Genomic DNA, 18,013 nt, shown 5'->3' on the forward strand with positions numbered 1-18,013 from the left:
TTCCAAATATATTTATATCAAACAAATCTCTAAATCTGATTTTGTTGAATCATCATTCATTCATTCATTTTCTTTTCGGCTTAGTCCCTTTATTAATCTGGGGTCGCCACAGCGGAATGATCCACCTTGAATCATCACATCTGACATTATTCATAAGAGAAAATCCACACAGAGAAGGCAGCGTTTTTGTTCACGATTCTTTTTCAGTAGCTCAAATCATTCCTCAACAGCAATCAAGGGAAGAGCTAGATCAGAAAAATCACACCCAGGAGGACTTATTGTGTCTTAAATCCGGATCTTCGGGACTTTTCTTCTTACAGCACCTAATCTGAATAAGAGCTCTTTTTTGTGCGTCTCCGACTGTGCTGACATGATGATGTGATTCAAATGTGCATGTCTGATCAACTCGAATGACACAGCACAGAACAATACACTTAGCTTGACTGGAAAACTACCTTTTTTGGTTGGCATTTTTAGCTAAGACTTAAGAAGATGGACTTTTTCCCAGAATTCCTCAACGACTCTTCCACTCACTATGATGGCCCTGGTTTGAAGGTGCCTCTTCCCCGGGCAGGATTCATCACGCTGTCCCTCCTCATGGCCGTGTTCTCCATCACATCTGTCGTGTTGAACGCTACAGTGATAGTCGTCACCCTGCGGCACAAACAGCTGCGGCAGCCGCTCAATTTTGCCCTGGTTAACCTCGCCGTGGCCGACCTGGGCACCACACTAACAGGAAGCGTGCCATCTGTGGTGACCAATGCTGTAGGCTACTACATTATGGGACGGATCGGCTGTGTATTGGAGGGATTTTGTGTTGCATTTTTTGGTAAGTCTCATCCAGGTTGAACATGAAATAATTATTTAGACTTTACGGTGTACACTGACACAAATGATTCATTAGATTTACCACATTTCTTTAAGGTATGTGGTTGCTAACTTCCTGAATGGGCTGAATTTAAATAAACAAATTAGGTTGAAGATTATTACATTTGTTTGTTTCAATTCAGCTTATATAAATAGTTTGCAGCCACTTAAATTGTTTTAGTAAATCCAATTAATAATTTTTTAATGTATAAACTGCACACAAGCTTACAGACACTGGTGAAATAAATAAAAGACTTCATCTAATATAATGTTATTATTTGAAGGGATAGTTTACCCAAAAACTAAAACGTACTCACTATTTACTCACTCTCAAGTGGTTTCAAACCTTTATGCTTTTCTTTCTTCTGTTGTACACAAAAGATTAAACTCTGAAGAAAGCTGAAAAGCCACTGACTTCCATAGTACGAAAAACAAATACTATGGAAGTCAATGGTTACAGGATTCTAGCTTTTTTGTGTGTGTTTAAACCAATGACTGTAAAAAATATGGACGACGCGACAGCCCTTTTTCCCATTGAACGCCTTGAGGGCAAAACGCCTGCTTGACGGGCACAAACTGTCGTAAAAGACTGCTGAAATTGGAGCCAGACATGCGCAGAAGGATTGTCTGATGGAGCCAGAGGAGGAGCCGCGAAAATGAGCGGAGTCGAGCTTCCAATCAAACGCTTTATGTAAAATCAACTACGCCCCCCGAACTTCTCAGCATGCGTTTGCTGTCATATCAACACAAATGGATGTAATAACGTTAACAAATATGAGGGTTTTATATATTCAATCGCGCCAGCTCTAGGCCGCAACACATAACTTACTCGCGGCGTCGCGGGCTGATTCCGGCTCGCATGCGGCAGCGCCTGCTCGCTCGGCCGCCGCATCTGGCTCGATTGACTCGGGCTGGAATTGGGTAGTGAGTCCAGGCATCCGGAGTAGGTCCAGCAGAGGTAACGTTAGTCAGTCTGAGCTCTAAGAGATAAGTCTCCGGCAGGCGAGAATCTAGCCGGAACTGTGTTTTGCTATCTGGGTGGCTAGGCGTGTATCAGCAAACTAATAAAGCCCGAAAAAAGCCCTGAACTTAGCGAATAAACAGTGTTCCACCAGGATCATGTATGTCAGAAACTATAGTTTACTGCTGAACTCATTTTGTCATGGTAAAATAACACAGAAATCGAATAATAACATTTCAGTCTACTTCAGTCTCCTGCCGAAGCTCAGACGCCGCGCTTTGAGAAACTGTCAATCACAACTGTCAATCACGATGACACGCCCAGCATTAAATTACTGCTAAAAACAAACTGTTTACAAAAATGAAGATCTGCACCTATTTCAGCACAATAACCAGTGCCTTAATCGACCAGAACTATCTTTCGGGACATTTTATTACAAGTGTAATATTTTTTTTATTTGGGCTCAAGTCTCCTTCATTAACACGGAGGAGGCGGGCTTTATGACTTGTACTGCAGCCAGCCCCCAGGGGGCGATCTAACGGCCGAAACCTTCACTCAAACGTAGGCTTGCGGCACACTTAGTTTAAACTCATTAAAGTTTGAAACAAAAGGGTGAGTAATAAAAAATGCATTTGTAATAGGTTCGGGGGATTCGAAAGAAGTCAGAACTTGGCCCCTATATGAGCTCATTTATCCCATTTTTGACAGTATGCCATCATGAATTGTGAAAATAACCAATAGAAAAAGGCTTTAAGAAAAATAGCCAATAAAAGAACCAATAAAACAAGGCTTTTATTATTTAAATGGACAAATTGTGACTGAGGAAATGAGCTGGCAAGTTTTCCATTGGTGTATGGTTTCTTACTATAGGACAATATTTGGCTAAAATAAAATGATCCGAAAATTTGGAATCTGAGAGCTTAAAAAAAAAAAAATCTAAATATTGAAAAAAAAAAATGTCTTTAAAGATGTTCAAATTAAGTGTTTAGAAAAGTGTATCACTAATAGTTTTGGTTTGGATACATTTACAGCTAGAAAATTACAAAATATTGCAAGCGAATATGAGTTTTAGTTAATAATTAATTTTTGACAATCAAATCAATAATTTTTACTCTTACAATGTATTTTTGCTTATTATATATACACTTGTGCAGGTTCTCTTGGTTCTTAAATCTGTAAATGACCTGGCATCTGCCTATCTGTCAGACATGTTGATCGAGCATCAGCCTGGTCGGTCTCTTCGGTCATCTAACCAGAGATTGTCATGTATCCCTAAGTCGGGGCTAAAATGCAGAGGTGACCGTGCTTTCACAGTAGCTGGTTCTAGGTGGAATACTCTGCCCCTCTGTATTAGATCTATATCATCTCGGTCTGTTTTTAAATTAAGGTTGAAAACTTAACTCTTTGATTTGGCATTTTATCAATGAACACTGTCCGTTTAAGCTTTAATTTTATATTTTTCTTTATTGTGATGTGTATTGTACAGCAGATTTGTCAACCTTTGGTTATGTTTAATAGTATAAATAAAATTGACATTGGCATATTTTGAAAAACTTTTCAAGTGCAGCTGCAATATTGCTATATAACAAAGTATAAACACAGTTGTAACTATACAGTACAACAAACTTTGACAACAGTACAATTTGCAAAACAAGTACAACTGCCTAAAAGTAACATACCGACAGTGCTTTGTTCGACAAATCGCACTGTTATGTTTTAAAACATTTTATTGTTTTTTATTCTGTCACTGCTGAAAAATCCAGTTTAAAACAGCATAGGCTGGTTGGCTGGTTTTAGCTGGTTGACCAGCCTGGTTTTAGAGGGGTTTTGCCCACTTCCAGGCTAGTTTAAGCTGGACATAGCTGGGCTCCCAGTCTGGCTAGGCTGGTCAAGCTGGTTTTAGCTGGTCATCTCCCAGCCTGACCAGCTAAGACCAGGCTGGAAATGGCCAAAACCCCTCTAAAACCAGCCTGGTCCACCAGCTAAAACCAGCCAACGTTTAAGCTGTTTTTTTTCAGTAGGGTTTTTTAGTTCATATACCTATTTTCTTTTATTCTTATTTAAAGCACTTTGAATTATCATTGTGTATGAAATGAATAAACTTGCCTTGCTGTCATATGACTGAAGTAAAATGTTGTCTCTGGCATGTTTGTGTGCGCACAGGTATCTCCGCGCTGTGCACCGTGGCTCTGATCGCAGTGGAGCGTCTGTTTGTGGTGTGCAGACCTCTGGGCTCCATCACGTTTCAGTGCAGACACGCCGCAGGAGGCCTGTTGTCCTGCTGGCTTTGGTCTCTGATCTGGAACACTCCGCCTCTGCTGGGCTGGGGAAGCTACCAGCTGGAGGGAGCGGGCACGTCCTGCGGGCCGCACTGGCAGAGTCGAGAACTCAGAGACGTGTCTTACATCATCTGCTACTTCTCCGTCTGCTTCGCGGTGCCATTCGCCATCATCCTGGTGTCGTATTCATGGCTGCTCTACACGCTGAGACAAGTATGACATGTTTTGGGCTACTTTTGTTTCATAGATGATGAAATTTAGACAGGCAGTAAGGCTATTTTTTTAAGATAGTGTTACTCAACCACGTTCCTGGAGGACAACTAACACTGCATGTTTTTGATGTCTCCTGACATACCCAACGCAGGTCTTTCTCTAATGAGCTGTTGATCTGAACCAGGTGTGTTCGGTTAAGGAGACATGCTGCGTCCAAATTCACATACTTATACTACGCCCTTAAAGTTTGTACTTTTTTGTAAAGGAAAAATATACATACTTTTGAGTGTGTGAGTATCAAGCTTTGGAACAATATTTCCCCGTTAACAGATCGTTGCTTAGTTATGAGCCTGTCAATCATCCACACATCATGCACATTTCTTTCATATTTAGTTTCCTACCTAATTGGAGAAGCAGCAGCAGCAGGTTATTCTGCCATTCGCAAATCTTTCATGCAGATAAATCCCCTCGAGTCGTTGGATAATTAAGCATTCAGACGTTAATGTCCAAACATATCTTGATATAACTTCAGTATTGTTGTTGCAGATGAAATATAACACTGAAAACGCTGTTGAAATATATTCCAGTGGGCTAGATATTAGATAACAGTCATACAAATCTTTTTACTGCAGCCTTTCTGCTTGATGGTTGATCTCGCTCGTCCGCCATGTTTGTAGTTTATTTACACTTTTCTCCCGCATTTGTAGTTCTAATCAAATTCATGTCCAACGCGCAATGTATTGTGGGCAATATCAGCGGTTAGAGTATGTTCAGTTCTATACTTAGGTTTTACTGGAAATGGTAAACAATCTGGGAACTTTTGGCATGCTCTTTTCAGCATACTACGATTTGGGACATATTTTCAAACACTATAAGCATTGCAACGCAGCTTTAACGTTAGTTTTATTTTTTGTTGTTGAATATCAGTTTGGATGTTGGATTAATAAATTTTACTTTCAGGAAAATGTCTAATGTCAACATCAGATAGTGTTAAATATGAAAACATGACATTAGCATTGATATCATTGCGCCTGCTGCAGCCATGGTACGGCAACAAAGTTCCTTAATTATTACGCCAGAATGAGAGTATAGTTCCTAGCCATATCAAGCTAGCAAATAGCCACTTTTCATTTTCTGTTGGTTTTAGTATATGATGTAACTACCGAAGAGCCAAGCTTTAAACACGAAAGTTACCTCTCTGATTATTTGTGAGCGAGATGCTAATGGTCTAATCTGATTCGATTATTTATGCAAAGCTAAGCATGCTTCCACCAGACCCGGCGATTGACTGAATGAATTCTTTTAGGCTTAGTCCCTTTAATAATCAGGGGTCGCCACAGCAGAATGAACCGCAACTTATCCAGCATATGTTTTACACAGCGGATACCCTTCCAGTCACAACCCGACACTGGGAAACACCCATACACTCTTTTATTCACACATACACTATGGCCAATTTAGCTTATGCAATTTACCTGTACCACATGTCTTTGGACTGTGGGGAAAACCCACGCCAACACAGGGAGAACATGCAAACTCCACACAGATATGCCAACGTACCCAGTTGGGACTCAAACCAGCGACCTTTTTCCTGTAAGGCGATCGTGCTACCCATCCACTATGCCACAGTATCGCCTCCTGAATGAATTAAAAAACAGTAAAAATCAATTGTTTAAGTCTATCATGGTTGTCAAAGTGCCTTTTTAAATGAATTTTTCCTTTATGTGTTTTAGAAATCACGTACGTCTGTGCTTATTCTCGAGTATAAACGCAAAGAAGACAAAAAAAGAGGACCCACACACCAAAATGTGCTCAAAAGCGCACATAATCTTATTCCAGAGGCCACGAAAATGAGCAAAAGGCTCAAACCTGAAGGGTGTTGGCACTTATTTTGCACTTTTCTTTTCATGGTGGCCTCTGTGGAGTAAGATTGTGTGAGCTTTTGGGCAAATTTTTTTGTGTGTGGGTCTTTTCAGTGCATCTGGTATGAATCAATGCATCCGTAACGCACTGTCAAAAATGCAGGGTTCCACAAAATCCCTTCAAGTTGTCCCAAAACAAATCAATTAAGTTAACTTAACACATTTAAGTTGATTGAACATAAGACAATTAAGTTGTCCCACAAAATATCTCCAGAATTGTGTTTCAGCTCATTTTAAATAAGCAGTTTAAGTGTGGTTTATTCATAAACTAATTTCGAGAGGATCACATGCTTATGATCAACACGGCTGGCTCCTCATTAGCTCCGTAATCTGCCCTATTAGATGATTATGGAAGCATTATAAATAACCAGAGTTTTTCACTCCAGTTATCTTCGTCTTGAAGTTTCCCCACCTCCACCCCTACTTCCCCCCTTTTGCCGATAGGGTGACACGGTGGCCCAGTGGCTAGCACTGTTGCCTCACAGCAAGAACACCGCTGGTCCAATCTCCTATCGGGCTGGTCTGTGTTTCTGTGCGGAGTTTACATGTTCTGCCTGTGTTCGCGTGGGTTTCCCCCGGGTTCCTCCTACCGTCCAAAAACATAAACCATAGCCAATCGACTAAAACAAATTATCACCTAAGACTATAGCTGCGTCCCAAATGGCACACTATGCACTCATGCACTATGTACTTATGCACTTACACACTCAGCAGAATAGTATATGTATGTAGTGGCGTCCCAAATGTCACACTTCTGTTTTTTTACTAAGCGGAAAATTCAAACAGTTTCCTTGATGACGTTTGACGGTTGCTAAATCAGTGAAATAAACGACCAAATTATTAAATAATATCTGCCGTCAGTATTGCCGCATTCACCATCGGGAGGCGCTATAATCACTCTCGTAGGAGAATTTTGCTTTCACCATCCAAAATAAATAAAGTTATTCAACATGTGCGTCAGATAGCTCCGCCCCTTCCGCTACGTAGGCAAACCTGCGGTCGTTGAGTGCGTGAAGTGTCCATCATTACACACTTCATTTTACCGGCTGAATGAGTGCATTATCAGGGTAATTAAAGTGCACTTATTATTTTTAGAATTTTCAGTGTGAACGCACTACTTACACTATTTATACTACAAAATGGCATAGAATAGTGCATAAGTATGCGATTTGGGACCCAGCTAATCTTAGTTTACACTTCTCACACGGCGACAAGCAGAGGAGTTCTCGAGACCTACCTGAGCTCGAACTTCTAACGGGAGGGAGCCCCTGACTCGAGGATATAACAAGCTCAGGGCTCTTTCCCGGGACAGCATGCCAAATACGCTGTATTGATTATCAGCTAAGTGCGAACTCTTGAAACAAGCAGTGTATTAGTTTACTCAGTGCTTACTTTGTGTAATGGCCAACACTTGTTGTTCGAACACATTGAAAGATCTGCTGTTTCTTTCCTCCGACAGGTTGCTAAGGTTGGTGGTGGAGCGGCGGCGCGGGCAGAGGCTCGGGTGGCTTGGATGGTGGTGATGATGGTGTTGGCGTTTCTGGTGAGCTGGTTGCCTTACGCTGCTCTCGCTCTAACCGTCGTCTCCAAACCTGAGGTCCAGCTGGCCGTGCTGGTCAAGGTTTTACCCATATACATGGCCAAGAGCAGCACTGTATACAACCCCTTGATCTACATATACATGAACAAACAGGTGAGCAGAACAAGCTGATCATGTGCACCCATATGGCACATATTGACCTTATTCTTTACCTACGAGTGAGTGCAGCAATTGAAATCTCTTTGGCTCCAGACTTCCGCTCTCATTCACTTCCATTGATTTTTAGACGTTAAAAGCAGCTTGTTTTGCTGCTTGATGTTGCAAACTGACATTTTCTTCTTATTTTGTTCTCCTTTTTATGTTTACTCATGAACACACTTGTTTGTAGAGCTGACCGTTTTCTGCCGCTTATTATTCCTCGTCATTTATCCCATAGGAAACCGAATCGGAAGTTCTAAAACACCCGCAAAAGACGAGCGCACATCCGCATTGCAGAATAAGGTCAATACTGTAGAAACAAAAATACATACAGTACTGATACACAGTTACAACTAAATGTCATACATTTCAAGAGTTCACACTTAGCTAATGATCATTTTAAAGCTTGTTTGGCATGCTGTCCCGGGAGAGAGAGCCCGGGGCTCCCTCCCATTTGCAGGGCGAGAGGGGAGTTTTAGCTCAGGTAGGTTTCAAGAACTCCCATGCTTATTTCTGGCTAATAACAAATAAAGGGATGGCTATAGAGAAATAAACAGCTTACCAAGAGCTCGACTATGGTGCTTATTTAGTAAGTTCAGTTTACTTAAGTAGTGTATTTTTGGGCTGTGGGAGAAACTCTTGGAACCCTTTGGGAAACCCACAGGAATACGAGGACAACGAGCAAACTCTGCACAGAAATGTCTACTGGTTTAGTAAGGACTTTAACCTGAGACATTCCTGCTGTGAGGCAACAGTGCTAATCACCAGGCTGCCGTGTCGCCCAATCTAGTAAAGGATGGGGGAGTAGGGGTGGGAGGAGGGATTTTTCAAAACAAAGATAACTGAGGTAAGGAACTCTGGTTATTATAGTGAGTTAGGAATCATCTGATTGGTGAATCATGTGTTAACTAATGCGGGCCCAGCCATGGTCAATAATAAGCATGTGATCCTCTCAAAAATTAGTTTATAAGTAAACTTCACTTAAATTTTGGGCTCTCTTGTATATTGCATAGCCCAAAGAAACAAAACATCCTCTAGCAAAAGCATCCCCCCACCCCGCAATTTTTTTTCTATTTAACTGTTGCTCCTGAGAAACTGTATTCTCCCGAGCAGCATGACATGTTGTTGCACAAATATAGTGCTTAACTGACATTTTTTTTCCCTTATAAACTATTGCAATCCTAAAAAGAGCTTTACTTATATTTTACTGATGAAATTTGCATTGTTGCAACATTTTCACATTGAATATAACCTTTGCTTCATGTTGCAAAATTATTTTATTCCCTTCAGAAACTTTTGGCCAAATTCACACTTAGATCCATTTAGGAGAGATGTTCCTATGCCTAAAGTGCTGAAGTGACAGGGCCTAGGGATGAGTGCTTCTGAATGAAACGGAGTTTGCAACATCAATTTGCAACTACATTTCAATATGGCGGCTATGATTGTTTTGATATCTCTCATTTTGAATGCATCGTTACTAAACAAGTCAAGATTGCAAGCCAATAAAGCACTGATAATAATAAGGTGTATGCAATTTATTAGTAGAACAGTTTTAACATTGGGTTTTTTCTCTTGTTGTGAGACGACATCTTCATCTCTGCTAAAGTCAACATTTTCTCTTTTTTTTCAAATATATAACCTGCCCAAACTAATGTAATTCTCCAAAATGTTTGACACACAATATATGTTTGAAAATATCGGCTAGTGTTATTTTGAAATGACAGAAAAACACAAACCGTCGTAAAAACAACAAACTAAATAAAACATAAACGAAACATGAAATGAAAATAAATTAAACATGAACGGCTCGCGATTAGAATGAACAGCAAGTTAGCCAGCAGCAGAGTATCAGTTTGGAACTACACTTCAATATGGCCAATCCAATATGGCTGATTCAATCCAAATATGGATTGTTGAGCCGCAATAAAGAGCCGCTGAGCTAACAGCTGACAGGCCGGGGAAACACACACACACTGTATTTCTGATGGCAGACACGTGAACTAGGAGAACATTTTTCTCTTTTGCTTAAACTACATCTGACAGGTTAAAACGGCTTTAACACACACCTTTCTAAGTTGTGTGTCACAAAAACACTCCGTATTCCATTAAAAATGCTATTGAAACCCATTTTTAAAATCGCAAATTACCCATAGTGAACGCTGTAAACAGAAGTTCTAACCATTCTACCGGAAGACGCTGGTCGCTATGGCGCCCTCCATGCAGCAGCCAAGAGAAAGGTCTATAATTACCTTGATTCATTTACCTGTAAAAACTCTACTAAAATAAACATGTCTAAATAGAAAATGCGTACTAATGCATATGCAATACATTGCAAATATATTTTTAACTGCGCCTCAAATAATTCCTCTTAATTTTTAACACCAGTCGAGTGTTCTGATACAAGCACATCCTAAATCATACAAATCTAACTTATTTTTTTCTTGTCATCATGTTTCTTTTGAGTTCTTAAAATGGCAATTATATGCCATTATACATAATGTTAAAAGTGGCGGTTTGAATTTAATGAATGTCTGTTTTAGTTCCAGAGGTATGCAATACCCTTTCTGATGTGTGGAAAGGACCCTTGGCCTTCAGAGGACGACGTATCTGAAGTTCAGACTGTCGTCTCTCCATTAAACAACAAAATCAGCCCAGACTGAGCCTTCTACAGAGTGTAGAGTTTGATGAAGCGCTTCTCTGCTTGAAGTGAAATGATTGGATGAATGTGGCGTTTCCTATAAATGTTGGGTGGGTCATGTCGAATGTAGCCTTTCATTCACATCACAGCTGTGCTATGCTAATATTCAAAATTAGCTGCTATTGAAATGTTTAAGAAGCATCAAATCAGCATATCAGAATGATTTCTGAAGGATCCTGTGAAACTCAGATTTGAATAGGAAGAATAAATGATTTTAAAGTATGTTCAATGCAACACAGTTGTTGTCAGTTGCAATAATATTTTACAATATTGCTGTTTAATCAAGTAAACGCAGCTCTGATGATCATAAGAGGCATAAACATTCAAACATCTTACCAGCCTAATTTAAAAACACAGTATTAATGCTAATCAGTCAAGAACGCTTATCTAGATCCCAGAGCCCCAAATGAATCTCGCACTGCAATCAGATTAAATATTTCATATTTGACCTTCCAATTAAAGCCAGCTTGACCCACAGATCCACAGAGAAATCCAGCTTCAAGTAACCGTCCGCTGTTCAGGCACAAATAAACGACACAGAGGTTTATGTATTCATTAAGTTTATTCTGTATTAATCGTTAGAAAATAAAATTTCAATATTGATTAAAATCAAGTCCAGGCCAAAATAAAATAGGAAAATTACAAAAAAATGTATCAATACAAAACCTAGAGGGATATTAGAAGTCATCTGCTACGAAGAGAAAACCCTTTTTCTTTTTCCTCATGGATTAAAAACCATAACAGAGCAAAGATAAAGACTTTCAAATGGAGAACATCACCACGCATCTTCCCGTTACGTCTGTACATATGTTACACTAGAATCCTATGTTTCCTTACAGCGTTAATAAGAAAAAAAAAAGTATATAATAATAATAGTAATAGCAACAACTCTAGATGAAAATGTGATAATCAACAGATGTGGCTCTGAAAACTTGTATAATACTTTTTTTTTCTCCCTTATTTTGTCAAGTTAACAACAATAAAGAGGAGTGCACCTTTATCCCCTTCTCTCGTCTGTTTGTCCCAGCACTGAAAGGTGAAATGTAAATGACAAATATAGATTCCACTAAACCGTACGCACAGTCACAGAAAAAAAGTACAAAATTCGCCCACCTTGATACACAAAATATGAATAGAAAACAGGGAAAACAAATTGCACGTTACAGTAATCTGTGCAAAAGACGAACAGCAATGTGCTAATAGTAAAATCCCATTGGTATATTAAGAAACCTAATTTTTTTTCCGTTCTTTTCAGCAGTCCCTGACACGAGGTAAAAGTTAAATCTTTAGTTTAACAAGATTTTTTTTATTTATTCATTTGTTTAATAAAAATAATGCATATTTTGTTGTCCATACCAGTAATTGCTACGAATAGTACAATGTGCCAAGAATGTGCATTGGTCCGTTTACAAGATACAGTATAATCGACATGAAGACCGGAACACAACAATTCAACTTTTTTTTTTCTTTTCATTTTTTTTTTTCCATTTCAGAGAGCCCTTTCTGATGTGCACACGCAGTGACAGTATTCGGTTGACTGAAAAGCACAGTACTTTTCCAAAACACACACGATCAATAACACTCGACAAAACCCAACGCACGTTTCCCTTTTTTTCAGCTGGACTGAAGCTTTACACTTCAAGGCAGTGGCCTTTGCAGTCGAACTTAAATTCTTTGTTTTTGCCATAATGTTCAGCATTAATTTGCCTGTTGGAAGTGACAAAAGGTCAATTGAATTGATGTAATCCCATGTCGAGGCCCGAGAACAGAGATTTACAACACCTTAAAGGCAAAAAAACGGACGCTTCAAATGCTGATATGTTTCCCCTGCACTAAAAGAGGTATTTTCCAGAAGCCAGAGGTGAAGTGACGGATAAAAGAGTAAAACGAAAGAGGGGGAAGGGGGTCAGTATTGCTTAGCCAGTTTCTTACCCTGCTTAAAGGGATAGCGCACCCAAAACTGACAATTCTGTCATTATTTACTCACACATGACATGCGACTTAGCAATTTCCAGCATGGTCACTATATTTACATGATATCAATTCATTTGACATGCTTCTAGGGTATAAATTTTAAATTTTATTCCCTTTAAATTAAAGGTTCATGCTGCGTCCCAAATAGCACACTATGCACTTATGCCATAGGTCTCATACTGAATCCGTGGAAGGCCGCAGCTGTGCACAGTTTTGCTTCAATCATAATCAAACACAGTTAATCCAACTAATCAAGGTGTTCAACACTATTAGGCGGGTGTGAGTTGGAGGTGGTTGGAGATAAACTATGCAGAGTTTTAGACCACTGACTTATGTACATACACACTCAACACTAATGGTTTTTTACTTAGCAGAAATTCAAACCGTTTCCCTGATGACGTTTAATGGTTGTCAAATTAGCAAAGTAAACGACCAAAATACCAAATAATACCTGCCATGAGTATTATAGGACAATTTTGCTTTCACAATCCAAAATAAATAAAGTAATTCCACATCAGTGCCCGAAAGCTTCGCCCCTTCTGCTACCTGAGCAAAGCTGCGGCCGTTGAGTATGTGAAGTGTCCAACACTCTACACTTTATTGTACCGGTTGAATAAGTGCTTCATCCGAGTATTTAAAGTGCACTTACTGTAATCTTTTTAGAGTTTTTATTGTGAATGCACTACTTACACTATTTATATTACAAAATGGTGTAGAATAGTGCATAAGTATGCAATTTGGGATGCACCTATACTCTTGTTCTTGAGCTAGAGCCTTATACCTTTGTTGTCATAGTTCTAGCAAAAAAAAAAACTATTTTCAATAACATTTTTGACATGAAATTTAAATATTGCAAACACATTAACTGTTTACGTGAGATTTTCTTTTGTATATTTTAAAGCTGAATGCAAGCCAATTTCAAAAATGCAATCAAAAATTTAAATACACTAGAGTAGAGATATAAGGATTCACCGAACTCGAACTGATTCAATTCATGATTTTTGTTTCACTTTATTTTACAAAATAAGATTGAATGCATTATGCCGTAAATGAATTTATTAGGCTATTGCTGCACGTTTCTTTGTAAAATTTAAATATATAACTACTGTACATTAAATTGCAGAATATATTAGAACGAATCAATTATTCATTCATTGATTCATTTTCCTTCAGCTTAGTCTCTATTTTAGACGTCGCCACAGCGGAATGAAGCACAAGTTAGTTTCATCAATTCACCTATAGCGCATATGTTTGGACTGTGGGGAAAACTGAAGCACCTGCCAAGTGGTCTAGCTGGGACTCGAACCAGCAACCTTCTAACTGTGCCACAAATCAATTAATTTACACAAATAAAAGAAATATCTTCATATAAACTCTTCAAGTAAGACTTTGGCCTGTGATCTTTTCATTAATCAGGATCCAAACTAAATTGCAGCATGAGCATTTTTTATTAATTTAGACTTTAGTGCATAATTTTACATTTTGAAGCAAAAACATAATGGTCTGACTTTAGTTTTGTGAAATTTATGGCCTACTACGTAAAGCAAATTTGAAGAAAACAGCAGACGAGCTAAAGAAGATGCTGATTCACTCTCAGCCAGTAGGTGGCGCTTATGAACAGCAATTATATTCTGTTTCCCAACCAATTGTCATTCCCAGCCACTAGACTTTTTTTCGTTAAACCGAAATTTTGCGGGTTTTAATTTAGCATTTGTTTGTTTAACCATGACGTAATAAACGACACAGATATGAATGAATTAAAACAGCCGTTGTAGCTAGTGTATTCTGGGAAATTTTCTTACCACTTGGTTTCGAGTGTGGTTTTGAAAAATCTCTGTTTCAAGGGCTATCTAGTGCTTCCCCTTAGCGCTATGCCCTCAAGCTAAAGAAAATAAGGGGAAGGGGAAGGACTAAGGGGTAGAATTGTGATTGGGCCTTAGAGGCAAGATGAACTAAAAAGACAACGTAAATGTTTCAAAAGACAATCAGTTCCCTTCAGAGATTCATTTCATTCATATAAACTCCTACTTTAATTGTACCGAGATTTGTTTTGCATCTTAACAAACACATATTTGGATCGATTTTTAACAGTTCCTGGTTCATCATTACATCCCTACACTAGAGCAAAAATACAAACGAGAACCTTAAATTTGAAGATCTAACAGCAACAGATACAATTTATTCCATTAAAGAGCTAATGCACGGACCTAACATAATGATACACATTTTTCCTTTAACTGTTTATGTTCACATATTCAACTGTGTTTAAGTAGCTATATTGACTTTGTTACAAATATATATTCATCTGTCAAAGCAAAAGAACCTAAGCAGGTTTGTATTTGTGCACAAACAATAGCACACAACAGTTTAATTCCAGACTGTTGAGCTCTATTGACACTGAGAGCGAATAAAGACAGAATTTTCATTTTTGCCTGAACCCTTCTTTTATGGCTGCACGATGTGGACATACACCTCAAGTGACCCGGAAACTCCCCAATCATCAACATCATTATGAAAGTAAAGGAAGATTTCAGTATTCAAAACACCTAAAGAGCAGAAATGATGGACTGATCTGAAAACTTTGCACTATTTCCAGATCAGCAATTCATAGATCAGCCAGTGGCAGCAGGCTTTTCCAAGTGGCAGCATGTTCCTGGTGAGGGTTGTACAGTTTAATTGCAGACTAATTATAAGCAGCAGCAGCATCATCGTTAATGCACAAAGCATTTACCATTGCACCGTCCTGCGCATCTCCCCGGCACAAAATATGCAACAAAAACACGCTGAAAATGGGAAGTCCTACGACAGACTCTTTCAATACACACAAATAAGAGCACGATTAAGACACAATTCTGTAAGCCCTACTAAAGTCAGCGTTCATGACCCATACCGCATGCCGTAGATTTCGAAGGGAACACTACGCCAGTAATGAAACAGACACTGAGAAAAACATCTTGCATATCTTGTGCGGGCGTGTCACAGACATAACCTCATAGAAAATTGGCTTTTTTTGTTCTATACTTTTCACAAACGAGTAAGAATGCATATGAGCAAAGAATAAAGGCAAAGAATTTAATAAAGTACAGTACCTATTAAAATAACACCGAATTTCGTAGTCTTTTACGTAATGCAGTTAACATCAATTAGGATTAATATTGCTGACTTTTTTGTTTTTGTACAGTACATAATTACAAAATATAGAACGTCTCTTTACAAAGTTGTCTTTTGCTCTATATATATTACAAGTCATTTACAGCATATTATGAAATATCAAACAGGCTATCCTAAATTAAAAAAATAACCTGTCTGCTAGTGCATTCAACGCAAAATGCTGAACTCCTCTTGAAAATCCTGCATGATATCCTTATTGTAAACCAGTGTTAGTGTAGACTTAGCTTTTGTTCTCTAAAATATGCGCTTGACCTAAAACCTTACTAAAAACGAATCATACGGGCCGAAACTAAAGCCTTTGTGGAGGGATATGCCATACTTAGCTTGCATTGAGCTTGCAACGTGCTTGATATGCAAAACCCTTAATAAAGTGACTGAGGTAATGACATATTCGTTCTGATTGTCATCACCTTGGAACTGCCCCCCGGTTACCTCGGCTTGCTGCTCATTGGTCCGTTTCCTGGAGTGACGGTACAAGCAGCCAATGAAAGTTCGGGCGGTCCTCCCCTGGTGGCGGCGCTGCGTCCGTTCCTGTGGTGCCTTTCTGCTCTGCTGTGAAGGCACTTCTTTAGGTAGTAAGCCAATAAATAAACTTTATATTTGTTTGTTTCGCTAAATCAGTTTTTAGCAAACCAGGTGCTATAAAGTGGTAATGCATATCATTTCATCTGCAAGGTCCTCCTCGTAACGAGGTCTGGGCTCGGGTTCGGGCTCCTCGTCGCTGTAGCTCGCCGAGACGTCCTGCAGCTCGTAGTCTCTGTGGCCCAGTATGGGAAACACATTGACTCCGTTGACTACTGGTGTAATGCCACCGTTAAGAAGATGGCTGGCGGCGCTTTCCATTTCGTCAATGGTCATCTCGCACGCGTCCGCAATCTCATGCTTTGTGGCGGCCACAAATTTGGGATCCTTGGCGTATCGACCCAGTCCTTCTGATATCAAGACCTGCTCAGGGGAGAAAAAAAGATGTGTACTGTTGCAGTGTAAAAACATCCTGCTGCCTTCATTTTTTAGTTGAATCAAATGAACTTTTCTACCCAGCAGGCACACAAAACCATAAGATGTTAATATTAGGTTAGATTTAGGTCATGACGTCAGGTGACCGATATTCAATGTCTCGCCAGCATCTAAGGACATCGTTTTTTTGACGGCTAATAAAGACGTCAAATTACGTTGATATTTGGATGATTTTAGATTGTGTTGGAAACTGACCAAAATCCAATGTCTGATAGATGTCATAGTGGTAACATTGATGTCGACCTGACGTTGGGTTTTGACATCAACCTGATTTTCATTTCCAAGCAAAATCCAACGTCCGCATGATATTGGGGTATGTTGGGTTACAACGTCAAAATAACGTCATGTTGATGTCCTGTGCCTGCAACTTACATCAATATACTGACTAAAAATATAAAGTTAAACATTGGAGAACTTAAAACATTAGTTCAGACCTGATTAACTGATTAAAATAAATTAAAGAAACATAAAAATATTTGTTGTCTTGACTTTTTATCATTACATTTTTACAGTGTATCATCTGTCTTTACTGACACATAAAGGGTGCTTTCATACCTAGACTTTTGTTTTGGAACCTGTCTCGTTTGCCCAGTTAGCGAGGTTCGTGTCGTATAATGAGACACGATCCAGCCGTACATCCTAGATAAACTGTCCGAGGTGCACTGCTCTCTGGAGCTACGAGCGCATGACAGTGTGTGTGTGTGGCTGTTCGTGAAGCAATTGTGAATCCAGCAATCGCGCTCGAATCCGTGTCAAAACAAACGGTCCGAGTTCGCCTGAATGAGGTGGTCTCGACTCGATTGAAACAAACTCTGGAGCGAATTGATTGTAGTGAGAAAGTGATACGATCCAAGCCTGGCTATATCACAGTATGGATATGTAATAGGCATATATACGGCTATATGAAGAGAGAATTATAAGTAGGGCGGGAGGTCCAGACATCCCAAGTCTCTCGGAAGTTCCGGGAGTCTCTCGCAAATGTACAGAGACTCCCGGATGCTCGCAAACGAGTGATAATCTCTCCGAAATCACGCATCTCCCTCCTGGTCCTCGAATACATTGCACACCCTTCTCACCCCTCCCCACCGCATCCCTCATCGCTCTTCAGACACGTCGTGCGCACCTTGTCAAACACCACCAAACCACCGTGAAACTAAACCGTGAAACTCTGAC

At 39.4% G+C, this 18,013-nt stretch overlaps 3 protein-coding genes across 60 annotated transcripts in view; 1 reads left to right on the forward strand and 2 right to left on the reverse strand.

The window, feature by feature from the left end:
• cacna2d3 (calcium channel, voltage dependent, alpha2/delta subunit 3) overlaps positions 1-4,429 on the reverse strand; it is a 92,888-nt gene extending 88,459 nt beyond the window's left edge. For all 7 annotated transcript variants that reach the window (XM_087274192.2, XM_087274191.2, XM_087274190.2 and 4 more), the window contains exon 1: positions 3,935-4,429. The gene's annotated coding sequence lies outside the window, so the exon portion shown is untranslated. The remainder of the gene's footprint in view (positions 1-3,934) is intronic.
• Positions 357-11,678, forward strand: parapinopsinb (parapinopsin b). 3 transcript variants are annotated; one of them, XR_015501780.1, is made up of 4 exons: positions 357-829; positions 3,992-4,320; positions 7,702-9,453; positions 9,825-11,678. XR_015501780.1 is itself a non-coding variant. In NM_001441405.1 (4 exon segments), coding segments are annotated over 4 exon segments (1,020 nt in total). In that variant the 5' UTR covers positions 363-492; the 3' UTR covers positions 10,641-11,678.
• A 2,767-nt stretch (positions 11,679-14,445) lies between these two features.
• The window catches only part of cacna1da (calcium voltage-gated channel subunit alpha1 Da), a 184,200-nt gene continuing 180,632 nt past the window's right edge, over positions 14,446-18,013 (reverse strand). For 49 of the 50 annotated variants that reach the window (XM_087272077.1, XM_087272082.1, XM_087272079.1 and 46 more), the window contains one exon: positions 14,446-16,768. In XM_087272077.1, coding sequence (XP_087128203.1) covers positions 16,463-16,768 — 306 coding nt within the window. In that variant the 3' untranslated portion in view covers positions 14,446-16,462. 50 annotated transcript variants of the gene reach the window in all.

Source organism: Danio rerio, chromosome 11 (genome assembly GCF_052040795.2).
Source record: "Danio rerio strain M-AB ecotype USA chromosome 11, GRCz13ab, whole genome shotgun sequence".
In the NCBI taxonomy this organism is placed as follows: Eukaryota; Metazoa; Chordata; class Actinopteri; order Cypriniformes; family Danionidae; genus Danio; species Danio rerio.